This window comes from Lepidochelys olivacea (assembly GCF_965140295.1).
Source record: "Lepidochelys olivacea isolate rLepOli2 genome assembly, chromosome: 1".
In the NCBI taxonomy this organism is placed as follows: Eukaryota; Metazoa; Chordata; order Testudines; family Cheloniidae; genus Lepidochelys; species Lepidochelys olivacea.
The window spans coordinates 203,054,346-203,074,152 of NC_140411.1; the positions used below are offsets into that span (position 1 = coordinate 203,054,346).

A 19,807-nucleotide genomic window follows, 5' to 3' on the forward strand; every position below is an offset into this window, starting at 1 on the left:
CAGAATGCACCGCGCCGCGCCGCGCCGGGAGGGTCGCCTCTCCATGGCAACGGCGCAGCCACCTTTACACCCCCCCCGTCCAGGCGACAAGGATCTTGTGCGTCCCTCAGTAATGACGTGTCGCACGCTGAGTAGACCCGGGAAGAGAGACGCTCATGCGAGGGCGGTGGCCGGCGCGAGCCAGGTAAAGGCGAGAGCGGGCGGCTGGGTCGGTGCCCCGGCGCCTCGAGGGGCTCTGGGGGGGGGCCCGGTGCCGCCCTCGGTCACCACGATCGGTGCGGCCGGGGCCAGTTAAGCCGAGCGGGGCTTCGACCCCCCCCCCCGCGCCAGGTCCCCGCGCCCCAGTCAGGGAGCCGGGCCCGGCCCGCGCGACAGCAACCGCCGCTGCGCGGTGAGCGCGGGACGGGCTCGCTCCGTAACTCCCCGTCCCCCGCTTCCAGGGCAGGGCCCGGCTTCCCCCGGGGCTGGGGTGAAAGAGCAGGAAGGTGGCGAAATGGCGCGGGGGACTCAGACCCCGGCGAGCAGAAGAACGTGGCAGGGCCCGCAGGAAACTCGGGTCACCCCCACGCGTTCAAATATCCCTTCCTGCGTGTGTCCCTCCCGCAACCGGATCTCCGGAGACTGGCTTGAAAGTCAGGAGCTCTAAATGTTATCTGGAGACCTCTTCCCTCTGAGTTGTGAACCTTCAGAGTTCCCGTTTTCAAGCTCTTTTCTGGAGGGCTAGAAAGACTTCTTTAAATGAGAGTTGCGATTCTAAGGGATTCACATAACTCCAGTTTTTCAGGATTTATGATCAATATTGAATATTGGGGTACATCTCAAATTGTGATACATAAAAATCACAAGTTATCAACTCTGCCCACGTTATCCTATTCCTTTGTCTGTCAGTCATTTAATTTGCCTTTTTAAACCACAGCTATGCATTGAACAGAAGTTTTCCTTGAACTGTCCAGATTTTTTTTTTTTAATTTACTATCAGGGGCTCGTTCACCTGCACATCTACCAATGTGATATAGGCCATCATGTGCCAGCAATGCCCCTCTGGCCAAACGGGACAGTCTCTACCCAAAAGAATAAAAGGACACAAATCTGACATCAAGAATTATAACATTCGAAAACCAGTACGAGAACACTTCAGTCTCCCAGGACACTCAATGACAGACTTAAAAGTGGCAATGCTTCAACAAAAAAACTTCAAAACCAGACTCCAGTGACAAACCGCAGAACTGGAATTAATTTGCAAACTGGACACCATCAAATTAGGCCTGAATAAAGACTGGGAGTGGATGGGTCACTACAAAAACTAATTTTCCCCCTGCTGATACTCACACCTTCTTGTCAACTGTTTGAAATGGGCCACCTTGATTACATTGAACTCATTAGCACTACAAAAGTGATTTTTTTCCTCCCTTGTCAACAATGGAGAATAGCTCATTTCCACCTTAATTGAATTGGCTCTTTAGCACTGACCCCCCACTTGGTAAGGCAACATTCATCTTTTCATACGCTGTGTATTTATACCTTTACTATATTTTCCACTCCATGCATCTGATGAAGTGGGTTTTAGCCCACAAAAGCTTATGCCCAAATAAATTTGTTAGTCTCTAAGGTGCCACAAAAGGACTCCGTGTTGTTTTTACAGTTAACTTAGAATCCCGCCCCCCCCCAATGTTTGTGAATAGTTCAGATTATTATTCCCAATGTACATTACCTTGCATTTATGAACACTGAATTTTATCTACCATTGTACTATCTTGATTTATGTTCCTCATAATCTTCCTTAGTCCTGACTAATCTAAGTATTAAAAATAATAATTTGTATTGGCACCCAGAGGCCCTAGTAAAGACATGGGTCTCATTGCACTAAGTGCTGTACAAATACAGTGAGGGATGGTTCTTGTCCAAAAGAGTTTACCATCTATATAGACCAGGCAGGCAAAGGGTGGGAGAGGAAATGGCACCACTGGGAAATGAAGTGACTTACCCAAGGTGTCACAACAATAGAACTAGGAACAGATCAAGGTCTCCTGAGTGAAAGTTCATACCATAATACCTGTCTTGTGAGCTACTTCTTCCCCCACTGTTACTAATGAATCTATTGCAGGTGTATTGGAATCCAAGTAGCCTTAGAAACAATTAATTTACTTTTTCATTTCCCTCAATTACTAAGCTTTTACAGATACAAATATTAACCCAAAATCTTGATGGAGAAAGACCGACCTAAATAATCTCTTTCTTTAAAGGACGTGGACACTGCCTGCCAGTTAACCAGGATGAAGCTGAGTCTCTCCAAAGTGGTCAGTGGGTGTCGTCTTGGGACACTGACAAACCTTGGCAAGAATGGGGTTCAAACCATGGAGCTTCCAGGCTGCCTATTGTATACCAAAACAGGATCCCCACCGCACCTCACCCACGACACACTGCAGGCAATTAAAGGGGTTCCTGCTATTGTTCAACTCACGCTTTCAACTCTGTAAGTATCAAGCCTAGCTGGGACACCGCTTTTGTGTTCTCAGTTTCCCCATTGGAAACAAGAAACAATACTTCCTTGCTTCACCAGAAGCATTTGAGACTTACCTCATTAAAGTTCGTCAGGACAATGAGGTCATAGAGAAACAGCTATTCCACCTCAGACCACATGATGTGACAGCCCCAGCTAGCGAGTATTGGCATCTTAGCTCAAGATGTAGCTGCTCATGATTTCTACCAGTGGAGGTCCCTGATTCAGTCACTGGTGTGTTGGCCAAGATGTTGACCATCACACTCTGCCTTATGGTTGGATTTCTTGGGGATGGATGGGTTGCTGCGCATTTATTATAGGTGAGAGCTAAGAGCAGATATATGTAAGGGGAAGCCTTTTTTGAAAAGTGAACAGGATGGTGTAAATGGCCTTTTCCTGTTTCTTTATGACTTTTTGTAAAACTCTCTAATGAGCACCCTCATCTAATTCTAAAAGCTGTAGTCTTAGGCTGCATGTACTTGACAAAAACGGGACCTGTAACTCCCCACTTGTGCAGATCCACTGTGGTACTAATGGTGGAAGTTGTAGTGTAGATAGGGTTTATGCTTCTTTTCCATTATCTAGTCTAATCCAAATTTGGACAACACTTCAGTAAAGAAGCCTGAGTCTTCTCTATATGACAGCTCCATCTTGCAGGTACAGGGGCAACAAGATCTTGTGAGATTTGGTGTAGTGATAATGTAATTCCTCCATCTGACTCCATTATGTGGCTGAAACTTCAGGGCTCTTTTTGGAAAGATTGGAGTGTGTCTTCTAATATACTGAGGAATTAGCTCATCCACAGTCCTCTCTGCAGGCTCATTCTCATTATTTTTTTTCTAATGTGTATTCTTTTATGTTTGGACACAGGGTAGAACTTCACGAGGTCTTGGAGGAATATAAAGAAGGAATTGGGAAATTTATAGGTAAAATTCTGTGTATGTGTTTAGATGCAGTCTGATCTCATCTAATGCATCGTCTACAATTCCATGTTGTTTGGTGCAATGAATTAGGGCACAAGCTGTCCAGCCCTAGAAACTTGAGTGCAAATATGTTGTTGATCCCAAGTGAGTTGTGTGAGAAGCTCTTTTTTTTCTTCTATTCAAAGTGGATTTAATGCAGTTGTAAACTATTACACTCACTATAGTAGAGACTGAAGTTCTCTTATTCACAGTTACAGCTTCTCCCACAACACCCCAGGAATGGGCTTCAGCACTCACTTGGTGGGACCTAACTCTGGGTTAAGAAGGGAGTTGAGTATCGCTGGCCTTTTCAGTCCTTGGCCTCTGTACTGTGAGTGTTAATAAGTGCCATTTGTGACTTTTTTTTTTTTTTGGTGATGTGAACACCTCTCCCCCTAGAAACAATACTAAGAACAACTTTCTTCACGCAGTCCCCAGATAGTAACAGCTTTCAGGTCCCTGCTGATCTGGGCTAGGTTACTTCCCCCACAAAATAAGATCAGTTTGATACAAAGCCCTCATTTCGCCTCGGCAGTGCAGAGCAGCATAGGACCCATCAGTCTCACTTAAAAAAGTGGTAGGCTCTCCTGATAGGTATTCCTGCCTCTAGAGCAGATCTGTTAACTGAAGGAACTGTTTTGGATGGCTGTCTGGAGAAGGAACCATGTTACAGGCCTGCAGAAATCCCTGAAGGGCAAGCTTAAGGATGTGAACAAACTTATCTTGCCATCCTTTTGGACCAGTGAGGAGCTCACATTTACCTATCCCACCAAACTTCTCCTTATTTTGCTCCCTTTGTTCTCTTCCTTTTTTTGCTTTGATCCATGGTGGCTGACTGGCTACAGGAATGCTCCTTTTGTTTCAGGAAGAAACACAAACAGGAGTTCAGACCAGTTGTGCCCTTCACCCCCTAGTAGCCAGGGAAAGAGAAGTAAGGGCTCCAGGGCCTTTCACCAGGGCACCACTTATCTACCTTAGACAGACACTTCCTGTGTTCCTCTTTCCCCACTGCATATCAGCCATCTAGCAGCACTGAACCAGGGTCAGTCATCCTCTGTGGTCCTCAGGACTCCTTAAAGGCGCTGTTTGTAAATGAAACCTTAACTGTGGCGTTTCCTGGTTCTAGAATTCTTAACACTGAAACCTCTGAGTTCTCCTGATGTAATTTTTTTTTATGGTATGTACACAAATTTGTCATGTCCCCTCTATTGATTAGGGATATATTTATGTGAGTAAAGGCCTGACTCTGCATTCCTTATGTATCCAAAACGCTTACTGGAGGGAGTTCTGAGTGCAGAGAGTGCCCAGTTAGGCTTTTGTGTGAATATATTAGTTATTGGGGATATTCAGTTCTATACAATATGGCAAAGACTTTTAAAACCATCTAGAGGATTTAGACACCTTTCATTAATTGTAGTGGAAGTTATGGTTGGAATTTTCAAAGGAGTCTAAGGACGTTAGGTGAAATTCACACCCCAGTGAATTTCAGTGGCATTAGGGTACCTAACTCTTTGGGCTCTTTTGAAAGTCATAGCCTATGCATCAAATCCCCTAGATCAGCGGTTCTCAACCTTTTTCTTTCGGAGGCGCCCTCAGTATGCTATAAAAACTCCACGACCCATCTGTGCCACAATAACTGTTTTTTTGCATATAAAAGACAGGGGCTCTCGTGAGGCTACATTGCTCAGGCTTTGGCTTCAGCCCCGGGTGACAGGGCTCAGGGCCCTGGGCTTCAGCCCCATGCAGTAGGGCTCTGGCTTTCTGCCCTGGGCCCTAGCAAGTCTAACCCTGACATTGCTTGTAGGACCCCCTGAAACCTGCTTGTGGCCCCCCAGGGGGCCCTAGACCCCTGGTTGAGAACCACTGCCCTAGATGGCTTTGAAAAATCTCTACCTGTATCTATAAAACAGAAACCTTTATTACATTCATTGCATCTAGCTTGTTCTGTTACATGTGAAATGATCATAAATCTCTCATTGCTACAGCTCATTCTGCTATCTTGGTGTATATATTACCCTTCCTTTAAACTCCAGGTCTGAGACTGGTTATGTCACCCAGCCTAGATGATGTCAAGTGTCAGATGTCCCCAGAGCATTCATTCAGCGGACAAGTGAGTCAGCTGTCATTGCGTCTGGTTTATTTTTGGCAGCAGTAGCATTAATCAAGTAAACAGTCCAAAGGCTACACATAGTTTGTGGCATTATATAATGCTACTCCTGTGGTTTTCTTCTCCCCTCCCTGTAACTAAGCAGAGTGTGGACAGAGCTGTCCAACTGAATGTTTTGTTGCTATGGAGATCAAACAAGCCATGTCTGTCTCTGACAAAGATGTCAGGTGTGTGCATTTATTCCTGGGTTCCCTTTTTTGTAAATTCATAGGCATCTCTTAGCAACTTGCCAACATAGCCATAGTGGTCTACAAGATTACAGCTGACATTTATTTTTCTGTTGTGCCTCCAGGTATGCCAGAGTCAGTGCTGTACTGCTCTCTCCATGACCCCGGTAGCCCCTGCCCACCTGGCTACAACAACAACAAGGTACCGTGAGTGTAAAAACTTATGAGAATCCAACGTAGAACTTATGTCTCCCAGATGCCAAAGAGTCAGTGTCCACATCTACCATTGTATGCGCCCTGCTTAGCAGCTACAGAATGCCTTCTTTGGGGTCATAGGAAAATGAACCAGTGTATGCTAGGATACAATGTCCAGATTTTCCCCACCATCTTCCAATGGGATTTAAAGTGGAGGTATCGTCAGATAGAGGCACTTTTTTACACATCATAACTGCTCCTGAGTGCCCATGTCCTGTCTGCTGACTTTATAAGGCCACACAAATATGGATGAGCAGACTGGATTCATGTGCAGTTGATTATATGTCAGTTAAAAAAGTCGTGGCTTGTAAATTGAGCAAACTTTCTCTGGTATTATTTGCAATAAACATGGAGCCCTAGGAGACCACATAATATTTTTAGCCTCACTTGTACAGCCGTACATTCAGGAGGACCACATGAAGGGAAACTTAGTGCTCGTGGAAGGTGCTGACATGCGTGCCCAAGAACAGGAAATGTGTATATTCACAGATTATGTACAGCCGCAGTTCAGACTCCTTTCGCACACTTTGCTCTGCCCTTACTGCTCACTGTCGTACCTCAACCATAGGGAAGCCCCCTCTGAGGGGTCAGGGGAGGGAATTTAATCTTTATGAACCATTCAGTCTTGGAAGTATCTGGTGAAGGTGTCAACAAAAGTGGGTAATTTTTTTTTTTGTGATGGTGATTTTTGTGAAGAAGACACCTGGGAACTGGGCTGAATCCCACCCAACTAATTTCACACAGGCTACAATGCTGTCAGATGGCAACAACTTTTTGTCGCTATTTGCTTAAGGCTGGATCATGCTGTCATTGAAGTCAGTGGCAATTTTAACTTCAACGGGAATAAGATCAGGCTGTTAGGACCCAATACTGTAACTGGATCTGGACTGGCAGATGCTCACCCTGGTATGAAGTCTCTTTAAAGTTACTGTGACTTTGATCATAAAGATCTGCTTTGCAGAATCGGTGTCCCAGGTTGGATTTGAACCTGGGCCGTCTCGTTCCCCATGGTTTAGTTTTATTAAATAAAATAGCCATTCTGGTAAAAAACCAAAACAGTGTTTATATTTTCCACATCAGCTTGAGAAGTGAAACAAATCTGATTAATTTCACGTTGTGGGTCTTGTGGACTAACACAATGCTGTTTATTATGGGTTTCCAATACAGCAGAAGAGTTAATTTTATATTTAAATACAGAAAAGCTGTTCAGTGAACAAAAAAAAGTAATAACAATTCATGAAAATGTGTGTTCATATTAGATTTTGTAAAATCCTTTTTTTTTTTTTAAATGTAGAGGCCTAAATTACTTGGGCGTCCATGAAAAATCTAAGATCACAAGTGTAGCAAGACCAATAACAACTCAGCTGGAGCACTTGCCAGGCAGCCCACACCACGTAATTACATTATCCACAGATAGAGGTGAAACACATTATGTCCATAGTGGTGATGGCTTCAATAACCCTTCCTGAGCTCTCTTGTTCAGGCCCATGCTTGATGCTGAAGAAGGCTGGCACTTGAAGAGCAACACCTTTGTTTGCTCAGAAGCCTGCATGCAAGAATTACAATGTTGGGCCAATGCTTTATCTTCCTAATATAAAAAGCCTACATGGGATAATATGAGAATAATGAAAATGGAAGATGAAGGCCTATGCACACAGACATACTAGGAAGAATGGGAAAAAAAAGTGAGATACCTTAATTTCAGGCCTCACATCTGACCACTTGGGAAACGATGGAATTACCCTCAGGAGTGTGTGTATGTATAAGTTCACTGTTCAAAAACTTTTTTTTGTGTAGGCACTGCAAAATGACTTGCAATTTGTTTTGCCATAGTTGGCAACTATTCACGGAGTAGAGCACAGGGTGGCAATCAGGAGATCTAGGTGTTTTCTTGCTCTGCTACTGATTTGTTGGATGGCTGTGAGGAAGTCACTTCAGCTCTCAAGCCTGTTTTCCCAACTTCCTTGGGAGGTAGGTTAGTGTTGCCATCCCCGTTGTAAAGATGGGGAAACTGAGGCATTCGATGACGCGACTTGCCAAGGATCTCACAGGAAGTTAGTGTCAGAATCAGGAAGAGAACCCAGCACTCCTGATTCCCAGTTCCCTGCTCAAATCACTTGGACCTTCATGCCTTATGCCAGAGGTGGCTGGTTTTCTGAGCTGTGTCCCTTTGAGAGCTTGTCCAGGGAATGTTATTGCAGTGGCAGGCATTTTACCAGGACCAATTGTTCCCCTGAAAGGTTTCTTAACCTCTTCAATTAACATCCATCCCTGTGTTCCCTTTGCTTGCATTTGACAGACAGTGTCCATATGGGGATACGGAGGGCGAATGGAAATGACAGCTTCCAAGTTCATGAGCATGCAGCGTGCTCTCCAGCCAGATTGGTTTCAGTGCCTCTCTGACGGAGACACTATTTCTGGTGAAACCTCCAGAAAGCGGGCCAAGAAGTCTGTGGACCGGTCGCTTTTCTTCCTGGATGAGTGCCTTCAGCTGCAGGAAAAATCACCGGTAAGGTCCAAATGTATCGGGGGCAGCAGCACTGCAGCTGGTTTTCTATGTGTGCTGAGCCTTGTGAAGGTCCCAGCACATGAGCAAAAGAACACCTAGTGCACACAGTGGGGTTAGACCTGAGGGCTGGAGTGGAGATGGAAGTCTTTAGTCTATCCCCAGATTAGGCACAACATGGGCAGCAGCCTAGCAAACTTCTCTCAAGCTGCCCTTGTGCCTCAGCCTTGACCCAGACGGATTAACCTCTAGGAGTGAGGAGGAGTTCAGCCTCCATGGCTTTTAATTCCTTCTGTTTTCACAGAACACTGGTCTCCTATCCTTTAGAGTCACTTTGTATTCCTTGGTAGAGCAGGGGATAGGATTTTCTCCTTGTTCAGAAATCAGAGATCCCACCTACCCTGCCTTTCCATTTTATTTTTTCCAGTTTTAACTCTGTCGAGCCCTGTGTTGCCACCACAGTCCACCTAGCTGAGGGGAACTGAATAGGACTCATCAGTACCACTCCTTAGCCTTTCCTGTGGGTTTGAGAGACTTCCCCTGTTCCTGGTGTTGGGGGACATGCCTGTACCTGGACTAGCAAGGAGACCAGGGGCCTAGCCTGGGGCTGCCAGGAACTGATGCTAGAAATCCCTTGAAAGACCATGGGACATGCATAGTGGTGGGTGACAGCCATGGTAGCAGCAAGGCATTGGGGCAGGATCTCCTTTATACTTTGTATAAAGCTTATATAGGGTAAACTCATAAATTGTCCGCCCTCTATAACACTGATAGAGAGATATGCACAGCTGTTTACTCCACCAGGTAGTAATTACTTACTCTGGGTTAATTAATAAACAAAAAGTGATTTTATTAAGTATAAAAAGTAGGATTTAAGTGGTTCCAAGTAATAACAGACAGAACAAAGCAAGTCACCAAGTAAAATAAAGCAAAACATGTAAGTCTAAGTATAATACATTTAAGAAACTGATTACAGATGAAATCTCACCCTCAGAGATGTTCCAGTAAGCTTCTTTCACAGACTAGACTCCTTCCTAGTCTGGGCACAATCCTTTCCCCTGGTACAATCCTTGTTAGCTCCAGCTCAGGTGGTAACTAGGGGATTTCTCATGACTGGAACCCCTTTGTTCTGTTCCACCCCTTTATATACCTTTGGCACAAGGAGGGAATCTTTTGTGTCTCTGGGTCCCCACTCCTCCTAAATAGAAAAGCCACCAGGTTTAAGATGGATTCCAGTACCAGGTGACGTGGTCACATGTCCTGGGAGACCCAAACCTTCATTCTTCCTGGCCTGACTCACAGGAAGGCTTGCAAGTAAGCAGAGCCATTTACAACCAATTGTCCTAGTTGATAGGAGCCATCAAGATTCCAAACCACCATTAATGGCCCACACTTTGCATAATTACAGTAGGACCTCAGAGTTATATTTCATATTTCTAGTTTCACATACAAGAGTGATACATTTATATAAACTGGATGACCACATTCAGTAGATTATAAGATTTGTAATGATATCTTACAAGAGACCTTTTGCATGAAGCATATTCCAGTTACATTATATTCACAATCATTAGCATATTTTCATAGAATCATATAGAGTGTAACGTCACATACACTACGTCCTAACTGGTCCTAATTGATACTTCTGAGGAAGGTTCAACTACCACTGAACCCAACAGTGCCCGGGAAGCAAATGTAGAGTGCCAAGTGTCCAGACTCTGGGCCAACCCACCAACTCTTGGGTGATGGTGGGCTTTCCTGAAACAGATTTGTTTGGTGAAGTGCACTTGTTTTAAATTTGAAACTTTCACCTGGCCCAGGAGCTGCAGGACAGTGTGATGGTTGGAGTGATCGAAGGTGGAGACATGTTGGAGGAGAGACTCAGGTCAGCTAGAGAGACTGCTAAGCGACCTGTGGGTGGTTTCCTGCTGGATGGTTTTCAGGGACAAGCCATGGCCAAGGAGACCAAGCTGAAACTGATGGCCTCTGTCACAGCGGAGCTGCCGGAGGATAAACCAAGGTCAGATTTAATGGGGGAGAGATCAAAATCCATGTGTTCTTCTGTAGGTAATTACCATAGGCTGCTTCTGGCCAGTGTCCAGGAAATCCATTTATTCTTGAAGATTCTTGAGTGAGCCAAATGCTGAGTCCTTTGCTATATAAGTGCTGACTTTGATGGCCCCAATTTTACTTGTAAGGAATAGTTGGTGAGAAATATGGAACAGCCTACAGTATGGATATGATCTCTTCCTTTGAGGAGGATTCAGGGTTTGGGTTCAAACCTATTTCTAGACAGAATCCTGGGTGGGATTGGTATGAGCCCTTCACCTTTGGCCTCCATGGATCATGACTAACTTGGAATATAGTTAAAAACAGTTTCAGTCATTGCAATCTGGAGTGAATGTTTATCCACTTAGCAAAAACTCCTACCTGGTTTGCTATAGCTGTCTCCTCTCAGAAGACTGGAATATCGGGGGGCTGTAGATTTGGAGTGAGAGGCATTGGCGGATGAGGATGGGGAATGCTTGTATGTTGCCTGCATGAACTGTGCCTGGCTCCAGCCGTTAGATTACCCTGAATCTTATAAATGATAGACACTCATTCAAGATTCCCAGAAATGTTTATAAACATGCCAGAGGCTCCAGAAAACACAATCCAGTGCATGCCAAGATAGTGCAGTTGGAGTCTTTTGGGAGGAAGGGGTAAAAACAGATGCCTCATTTATACTCTTCTGTGGCTCTTATGGAGCTCATGTTTCAACTCAATGAATGCTGTCTTTTCCAGTGTCTTATGAGGAGAATGATTCACATTCTGCTAACTCCTGTAGCTGAGCTTCCCTCTGAGCACCCCTTTGTCCTGACCACCTTCTAAGACTTGAACCCTCAATTTATGGTGATCAAAGGGAAGGGCAATGCAGGAGCCTGGTTCTAGCCTTGCAGTTATCTTTTGCTCAGAGGTACCTTGAGTTTGGAGCTCTCCATAGCTCGTGTTGCTGCCATCCAAGCTACCTTAAATAGGTTCCCCAATGAGCTGTAAAGTCTTATCAGTCCAGCTATCCTGAGTGACTGTACAAGTGCATCCACCTCATCTATCAAATAGTTTACTTCTCTGTTTCAGAGAAGTGATCATAACCGCTCTTTATAAGAGTAAAGGTGGGGGTCCTGTGTGTCCTGTGTGATACTTACACCCCACTTTCTTACATTTAGTTGTAGAAGCTATTTTACACATACGCACGCATGCATGTATGCATGCCCATATTAAAAATGTGTTGTGTAGTTGGTGAAGAACAGCTGTTGTGTCCCACTCCAAAGATGGCTGCTTTTCTATGGTAAAGGAGTATAGCCTATGTACATGGTCTCTAAAGCCCTTTGGGATCTTTTAGGATGAAAGATGCTACCTAAACCTATTGCTTAGAAGGTTTTGTCTTCTCATTTTAACCAGAGCATTCTTAGAAATCTCAGCATCTGCAAGAAAGGTTATACCCTTGCCCTCTGTAAGAAACATTGCAGTAAGGGACTCGATCACATGTATAATAAGTACTGATTGTTTAACTATTAAATAGCATTTTCTTCCTATCTGGAGCAGGGAATGTAACAAAATCATCTTGTAAACTTTTCCCATCCATGTTCTGTGCTAATACAGGGTCTTATGTAATTATGGTCAGAAAAATGACTAAAAATGTCACCTTATTACTGCACTTCTCAGTCTCTGTGTATTTTCCTAGTGATCTGTTTAGTTCATTGCCGTACATTAGGTTGTACTGTTGTCAGCACAGCCAGTGCACCTGGAGAAAAGCACGACTATTATATTCTCTTCTGCCTCACCCATGCTCGACAAAGCTGCCAGCTAAATTAGGACAGGAGCAGTATCTGTGTTACCACTGATGGCGTAAGAGGCAGGAAGAGCCCAGCTGGATTGCCAAGTCCCGGAGGAGTTGATAGTGCTGGCTGTTGGGGGAAATTGCCTCTTAGGAAAATCAGCTGAAAGGAAATCCCCTTGTGTGAACTGGGCACATTAGAGCTGGACATGGGGAGGGGAGGACAACTGAGTCTTCCCACAGTGACTTTTCTCATTAGTGCCGCCTCATGCAGACAGATCCCAAACACTTTATAAAATAAATATGTGCTTCCCAAAAGGGGAATGCTTCCCCACTGCTGAGACGTATCATCCCCTAATACCCTTTGCACCTGTTGGAATCTACTCCCAGAGCCTTCCAAATACCTTCTACTGAGGATCAGCTGCAGATTATCTCCCATGCACCGTGATGGGACAGCAGGGTGAAATATATATGAATTCCTTTCTTTGCTCTGAGCACCCAGTTCTGTAAACACGAATAACATTACTCCCATGAGTGGTCCCACTGCCTTAAGGAGGAATACACACAAGTAATATCACTCACGTTACCTATATGTTTGTGGGTTCTGGTTTTGGGGTGGATTTGTGACTTTGTTGCTGGATTTCAAAAGGACCCTCCAATACATGGAATGGTACTTTGCTAGTTAGGAGCCTAATGTACTAAATAAATCCCCATACCTGGTAAACATTTGCTACCCCGGGCATAGAATGTGCAACAAAGTATCTGACCCAGAGTGTAAGGTATGAGATGGCTCGTGAGATAGAATCAATGTACATGGGTGTTGAGGAAGCCAAATCACTTTAAACACAATTGATAATGTTTTGACATTATCCTTGAGTTAATGTGTGGCTGGTGTAATCTTCTAAACAAAGGCAGAACAGTGGGCGCTGTATACCGGACAGATGGAACGTGGGAGAAGGATGGTCTCATGCTTGGCGATAGACCATGTGTCAACTTTCACCCTATTTAATGACAGCAGGGCTCACATGTTACTGTTTTCACTGGCTGAAACACATTCCTGTGAATTCCACTCTTGGGGTTTCTTATGCCTTTCCTGAAGCATCTGGTGCTGGTCACTGTGAGGGGCAAGATGCTGGACTGCTTGACTCTCAGGTCTAATCCATTAAGGCAATTCCTATGTACCTATGTACTCTCCTTGGAGAGAGACTGCAATGACCCAGTAAGTTCCATTCAGTACACTTTAGACCTATATTGTTGTATCTCTCTCTTAGACTCATTCATGGTATTGGCAAGCCGGATGAGGTACTGGAGTGCATCGAAAGAGGAGTGGACGTGTTTGAGAGCTCTTTTCCCTACCAGGTGACAGAGCGGGGCTGTGCCCTATCCTTCAGCTACGATTACAATCCTGACCCTGAAGCTGCAGGTAGATTTTCATGATAACCTTGCCATTGTGGTTGTAAGCTGATGTAACAGTGGTGGTATGCCCAATATAGTTCATGCTCCACAGTCATCTTCCATGTGCCTCATTTGTCACAGGAAAAAGTATCGTAACCACTGGAGTCAGAGAAGAACAGCTGAGTCCTGCTCGTTCCAGGGGAGAAGTTGCTTTGGGTAGTACTTGGGATGAAGTTAAGCAAAGAGAACTTAAGACCTTAATTTAGGACCTGGGTTATCCAAATCCAGTTAACCAAAACATAGTTATACATCCTCTGAGGTTCATTGAACAGAAGCCTTTGTATACCTGATCCTGTCATGTGTTGAGTCCCCTCATCTCCCTTTGGGCCTGCGCCCATTGGAGTCTATGGCAGAATTGTCCTTCCCTTCAGCAGGACAGGATTGGGCCTATACATTTCAATGGGATTTGAAGGCACCTGGCAGTGTCAAATTCAGTGTGTAATGTAGCTCCTCTCTCCCTCTCCAGCTGGGGAGTGTTGGGGATGCCAGTCTTCTTGGGCAGTTTTTTTCCCCTGCCTTCACACAGTTTGCTCCCTTGATTAATATAAATGCTTCCAAAATAATGCAGGTTAGTCAAATCCCTGTGACCGAAGGTATCTGCTTAAATGAATAAGTAAAGGCTTGGTCTTACACATGGTCCCACCAAATGTCTGAGCAGTGCAGAGAGACTGTCATCCTTCCTATACATAAGTGTTTTAATACAAAAAGGTATCTAACAGTTCTCTTAATGGCTGGAATCTAGTTTTGTTTTTCATGCCTGGGTAATTCAAACCAGCTGAATAGACTTGCAGCACATTTGTTGTCTCATTGTTTCCTTGTGCTCCCTCCTCCATCCATCTGCATCCTTGTGTCTCATGTTTTATACTTCGGTTGTAAGTTCTTTGGGCGCAGGGACCACCTTTTTCTTTCTGTGTTTGTTCAGTGCCTAGCACAATGGGGTCCTGGTCCGTGACTGGGCCTCGTTGGCACTATCACAATACAAATAATACATCATAGTAGTAATTTCCCAGAAACATCCCCTCTGACTTGAGAGCAAGCCAGAGAAATTTCAGATGCCAAGGTAATGATTTGTGAAAGATATGTGCTGCTGAAAATTCCGGTCTGGAATCTTCACCCATAACTGCATTATCACTGCCACCACAGTCCAGACTTTCTGACTTAAATTGTTCGCCCTCACCCCGAAAAAATAATCAAACTCAGCAACTTCAAATAAAGTAGATTGGATGCACATGAATCCCTTGTCAACTCCAGCAGAATCTAAATCTAAACTGTGGTATGTAAGATGTTTAAATCAGCCTCTGTACCAGAAGATTGGTGGATAGCTAATGTAATGCTGATTTTTAAAAAAGGCTCCAGAGGCGATCTTGGCAATTAAGCCTAACTTCAGTTCCAGGCAAATTGATTGAAACTATAGTAGATTATGGTAAAGAACAGAGTTATCAGACACACAGATGAGCACGATATGTTGGGGAAGAATCAATAACTGTGTTTGTAAAGGGAAATCATGCCTCACCAATCTATTAGAATTCTTTGAGGGGGTCAACACACATGGACAAAGGTGATCTAATAATATAGTATACTTGGACATTCTGAAAGCCTTTCACAAGGTTCCTCCCCAAAATTTACTAAGCAAAGTAAGAGGTCATGGGATAAGAAGGAAGGTGTCTCGTGGATCAGTAATTGGTTAAAAAACAGGAAACAAAGGATAGGAATAAATGGGCAACTTTCACAATGGAGAGAGATAAATAGCAGGGTCCCCCAAGAATCAGTATTAGGACCAGTGCTGTTCAAGGTATTAATGAATTTTCTGGGAAAGGGGGTGAATTTTGCAGACTGTACAAAATTACTCAAGATAGGTAAGTCAAAAGTGAACTGCAAAGAGTTACAAAGTGATCTCGCAAAACTGGGTGACTGGGCAGCAAAATAGCAGGTGAAATTCATTGTTGATAAGTGCAAAGTAATGTGTGTTGGAAAACATAGTCCCAACTATACAAACAAAATTATGGGGTGTAAATTAGCTGTTTCTATTCAAGAAAGAGATCTTGGAGTCATTGTGGATACTTTTCTGAAAATATCTATTCAGTGTGCAGCGGCAGTCCAAAAAGCTAACCAAATTTTAGGAACCATTAGGAAAGGGACAGATGATAAGACAGAAAAGATCATAATGCTGCTAAATAAATCCATGGTACGCCCACACCTTGAATACTGTGTTGAGTTCTGGTCATTCCATCTCAAAAAAGATATATTAGAATTGTAGAAATCACAGAAAAGGGCAACAAAATTGATGAGGGGTATGGAACAGCTTCCATATGAGGAGAAGTTAAAAAGCCTGGTACTGTTCAGCTTAGAAGAGAGACAACTGAGGGGGATATGATAGAGGTCTATAAAGTCATAAATGGTGTGGAGAAAGTGAATCGGGAAGTGTTATTTACCACTTCACATAACACAATAACCAAGGGTCACCCAATGAAATTAATAGGCATAGGGTTTAAAACAAGAAAAAGGAAGTACTTCTTGATACTACACACAGTCAACCTGTGGAACTCATCACCATGGGATGTTGTGAAGGCCGAAAGTGTAACTGGATTCAAAAAAGAATTAGATAATTACCTGGCGGATGGGTCCATCAATGACTATTAGCCAAGATGGTCGGGGACACAACCTCATGTTCTCTAAACCTCTGACTGCCAAAAGCAGGGATTGAACAACAGGGGAGGGATCACTCAATAAATTGCCCTGTTCTGTTCGTTCCCGCTGAAGCATGGCACTGGCCACTGTCGGAAGACAGGATACTGGGCTAGATGGGCCATTGGTCTGATCCAGTATGGCTGTTCTTATGTAAAATAGATCAATAATCCAGGTGATCAAACACTGTACAAAATGGAATTTAGACTACAAGAATTTTTAATGACTTTAATAAAAGGAATTAAACTCAGATCAGCAAAAAACTATGCAGCTATTTCAGTTCTGAATTTTTATCAGATTAGCTGAGTCGCTCCCACCTCACTCTTCTAGTCTGAGTTTGATCACTTAAAATTTATTTGGCTTGACTGTTGTATGATTATTAAAGGGGGACAATGGAGATGGAAGTTCAGTCTATGGCAAGGGGCAGCTGAGATGCCTCTTGTCAGAATATTTTTCACCTTTTCTTGTCCGCTTCTGCCTATTGATGAAATGATATTGTTTTGTTACAGTCATTAAGCAAAATGGGATCCAGGATGCAGGAAAAAATGGCACTGAAAAAGGCATAAATGAAACCTCAAAAGCTGACCCAGAAATAACTTCATTCGAGATATTTTTGAAGGAGAAAAGGTAAATGGGTTTGTGCGTGGTGGCTTTTAAATAGTGTCTGTAGCCTTCCCACTTTGAGCTGTGATTTCATCCTCCATGCAGGGTCATACCTGGGCAGTCATTGGATGGGGAATATCCATTGAACGGTTAGGGTGCTGCAGGAAATGTTGATCACTGAATGGGTGGCCCTCTTCCCTCTGAGTTCGTATTGGACAAATGGCCCGGATTGATATTGGGGGGAAATGCACTGCTGAATGTGTCATCTTTCAAATGACTTAAAACCAAGTTTCTGGCCATTTAGTTACTAAAAATCCTATGGCAATATTCACAGTATGTTGTGGCCAACTTGAGATTCATTGGGGGGTGCTGAGCCCCCACCCATTGAAAACCAGGACCTTTTAATGTGTCTCAGGTTGGCACCAAAAATGGAGGCACCCACACTTCTGAACATTTTGGCCTATATTCCTTCTCTCCCTCCCTCCATCCGCCATAATTTCAGTTCTGTTACCACTACACAAATGGTGAACGTAGCGATGATCTAATCTACCATCACAGAGAATCCTGCGTTTCAGAGGTGGATGAAAAGATCCCGCATTCGGAAAATGATTAAAATATCACTGGTGTGGCACCCTCAGAAGACCCTCAGTTGCAACCATTATTCTGTTCAGCTAAGGCCTGAATCAAAAATCCTGAAAGACTCCCATTGATGTCAGTGGGCTTTGGGTCAGGCCCTTAATGTTTGCTCTCACATTATATCCGTGAATGAAACTCTCTGTTTCCCCTGTTCCCTATCAGTTCATTTTAGTGTGTTGTGATGCAGCAGGGGTGTGACTTTTAAAGCAGTAATTTGTTGATTTGATAATCTAGTACAGTAATGCAAGCAAAGCTATTATGACTTATTTCATGTGTGGATGTAATATCACCGCTCACATAGCCTGTCGACTGGCATTAAAACAATCCTTTACTGCACTCAGTTCATGAGCCTGTATGTAATGCTCTTTGCAATGCAGTTAGTGTCAGTCAGGGGTGGAGTCTGATGTGGTCTCCTAAGAGCTGGACTGAAACCCACAAACCTTTTGACGCAAGCCACCAAACAGCTGCTATGTGGTAACTATGGGTGCTCCCTACTACTTGGAATTACATTTTTTTCCCATTGCCCTTTTACCCCCTCTACCTTCTTAGGTACCGGGATGATTTTGGTCCCTTGGTACACGGATGCACCTGTTACTGCTGTCAGAACCATAGTCGAGCCTACGTCCATCACCTCCTCGTGACCAATGAGCTGTTGGCTGGCGTCCTGCTCATGATGCATAACTTTCAGCACTACTTCAGCTTCTTCCACTCCATCCGAGATGCACTGAGAGATGACAGGCTGGATCAGCTGAAGAAGCTCATCTTCAGGCAGGCACTCTGAGACCCAGGAAATGCATAGCCAGGCCAGTGAGTGTAGGGGAGAAGGGGTGAGAGAGAAGTGGGGAAGGCTCCAGGTTGTGTCACTTCCCACTGGGATCAGGCTGGAGTGCCTGCAGTGCATTCCGGATTTGTGAGGCTAGATGACAGGGAAGGAGGATATTCCCCCTCACACCAGTAAAGTGGAAGAATTGAGAGGGAGACTAGCTGGAAAAGACTCTCTAGAGTCTTGCAGGACCAGTGCAACTACCTTTGTATTCAGTGATCAAAAAGCATTTCTGGAGGCAACAGAACTCTCAGGCTTGGGGTGGGGAGAAAAAGAGACAGATGCATGATGGGAGACTCCCAGCTGCCATTTTGGGCTGTTGTTTCAACCTCAGTGAATGTAACAGATGAATGTCAGTCTAGTTAGGATTTGTATCTCTTTAAAGAAATCCTTGTGGGGGACAAGGGAAGGGAGAGTCTTCACGTATTTGCTTGGAGTGAGGTTCGGCCTCATCTTAACGCCTCTCTTAAGGCCACAGCCAACATTCCTCCTACTGATGTTGACTGCATGGGAGGCTTTCAAAGCTGTTCAATGCCAACCCCTCTTCGTCCTCTCCTCCGTGCTGCCTCACAGTTCCAGTCCAGGGAGAGAGGGATAGCATATAGCTATCTCCCATGTCGCAATTCAGAGCACTTGCCACTAAGCCAGCTCACCAATCCCCCTTGGTAGCCTGGGACCCTCTAACCAAGGTCTGGCCTTGCACAGTACTGCAGAGCGTCAGCCACAGGGCTGGTTCCCATCCATGGCTCTTTGGGCATTTGATCTATAGTCTTTCTGGCTATATATTCTGCTACAGGGTTTTTTGACTCTGCCATTCTGCCTTTATGAGCTAGAATCTCACTCCCATACTGGCACGTGGGTGGCACTGAACATACCACAGTCATGTCGGCTATATTTAGCTGCTGAGATCCTAGTGGATTACACAAACGCTGATGTGAGATGAAGCCACATAAATGATTGAGAACCCAGGACAAGGCATTGTTTTAAAACCATATGACTCCTTTTTTAATATTAATTTGCTCTGTTATATTCCTCTTACTAGGTTCTTTATGTCCCTTATACTGGAATCATTGATGTATTTATCTCATTTTATGAAAACATCAATAAAACTATTTTTTACACTCTGAATTGCTTCCTAGTCTGACCAACCAAACACAGGCAAAACGGTTTCCCTGTATTAATTCCCGCTTCATTCTTACAGCCTTAAAACCTACATGGAAGCTGCAGCTAC

General features: G+C 44.2%; 1 protein-coding gene across 4 annotated transcripts; it reads left to right on the plus strand.

The window, feature by feature from the left end:
• Positions 1 to 83: 83 nt before the first annotated feature.
• Positions 84 to 19,704, plus strand: QTRT2 (queuine tRNA-ribosyltransferase accessory subunit 2). Of its 4 annotated transcripts, none has more exons than XM_084646742.1 (9): positions 84 to 184; positions 2,244 to 2,473; positions 3,371 to 3,426; positions 5,922 to 5,998; positions 8,351 to 8,560; positions 10,378 to 10,577; positions 13,646 to 13,797; positions 17,024 to 17,141; positions 18,303 to 19,704. In XM_084646742.1, exons 1-9 carry the CDS (start codon positions 113 to 115, stop codon positions 18,532 to 18,534), a joined length of 1,347 nt encoding a protein of 448 aa, XP_084502868.1. In that variant the 5' UTR covers positions 84 to 112; the 3' UTR covers positions 18,535 to 19,704. The 4 variants fall into 4 exon arrangements, with proteins under 4 accessions (XP_084502868.1, XP_084502869.1, XP_084502871.1 ...); XM_084646743.1 differs by lacking the exon at positions 84 to 184 and adding an exon at positions 1,041 to 1,480; XM_084646745.1 differs by lacking the exons at positions 84 to 184; positions 2,244 to 2,473 and adding an exon at positions 5,496 to 5,572 and having other exon boundaries at positions 3,408 to 3,426.
• The last annotated feature ends 103 nt before the right edge of the window (positions 19,705 to 19,807 follow it).

Bases quoted from the DNA above. Each gene is read 5' to 3' on its own strand.
- QTRT2 (XM_084646742.1), top strand. From the start codon at position 113: ATGACGTGTCGCACGCTGAGTAGACCCGGGAAGAGAGACGCTCATGCG. The intron at 2,474-3,370 runs GTAAGTATCAAG...GTTTGGACACAG, and splicing joins CAACTCACGCTTTCAACTCT to GGTAGAACTTCACGAGGTCT. The intron at 17,142-18,302 runs GTAAATGGGTTT...CTACCTTCTTAG, and splicing joins ATATTTTTGAAGGAGAAAAG to GTACCGGGATGATTTTGGTC.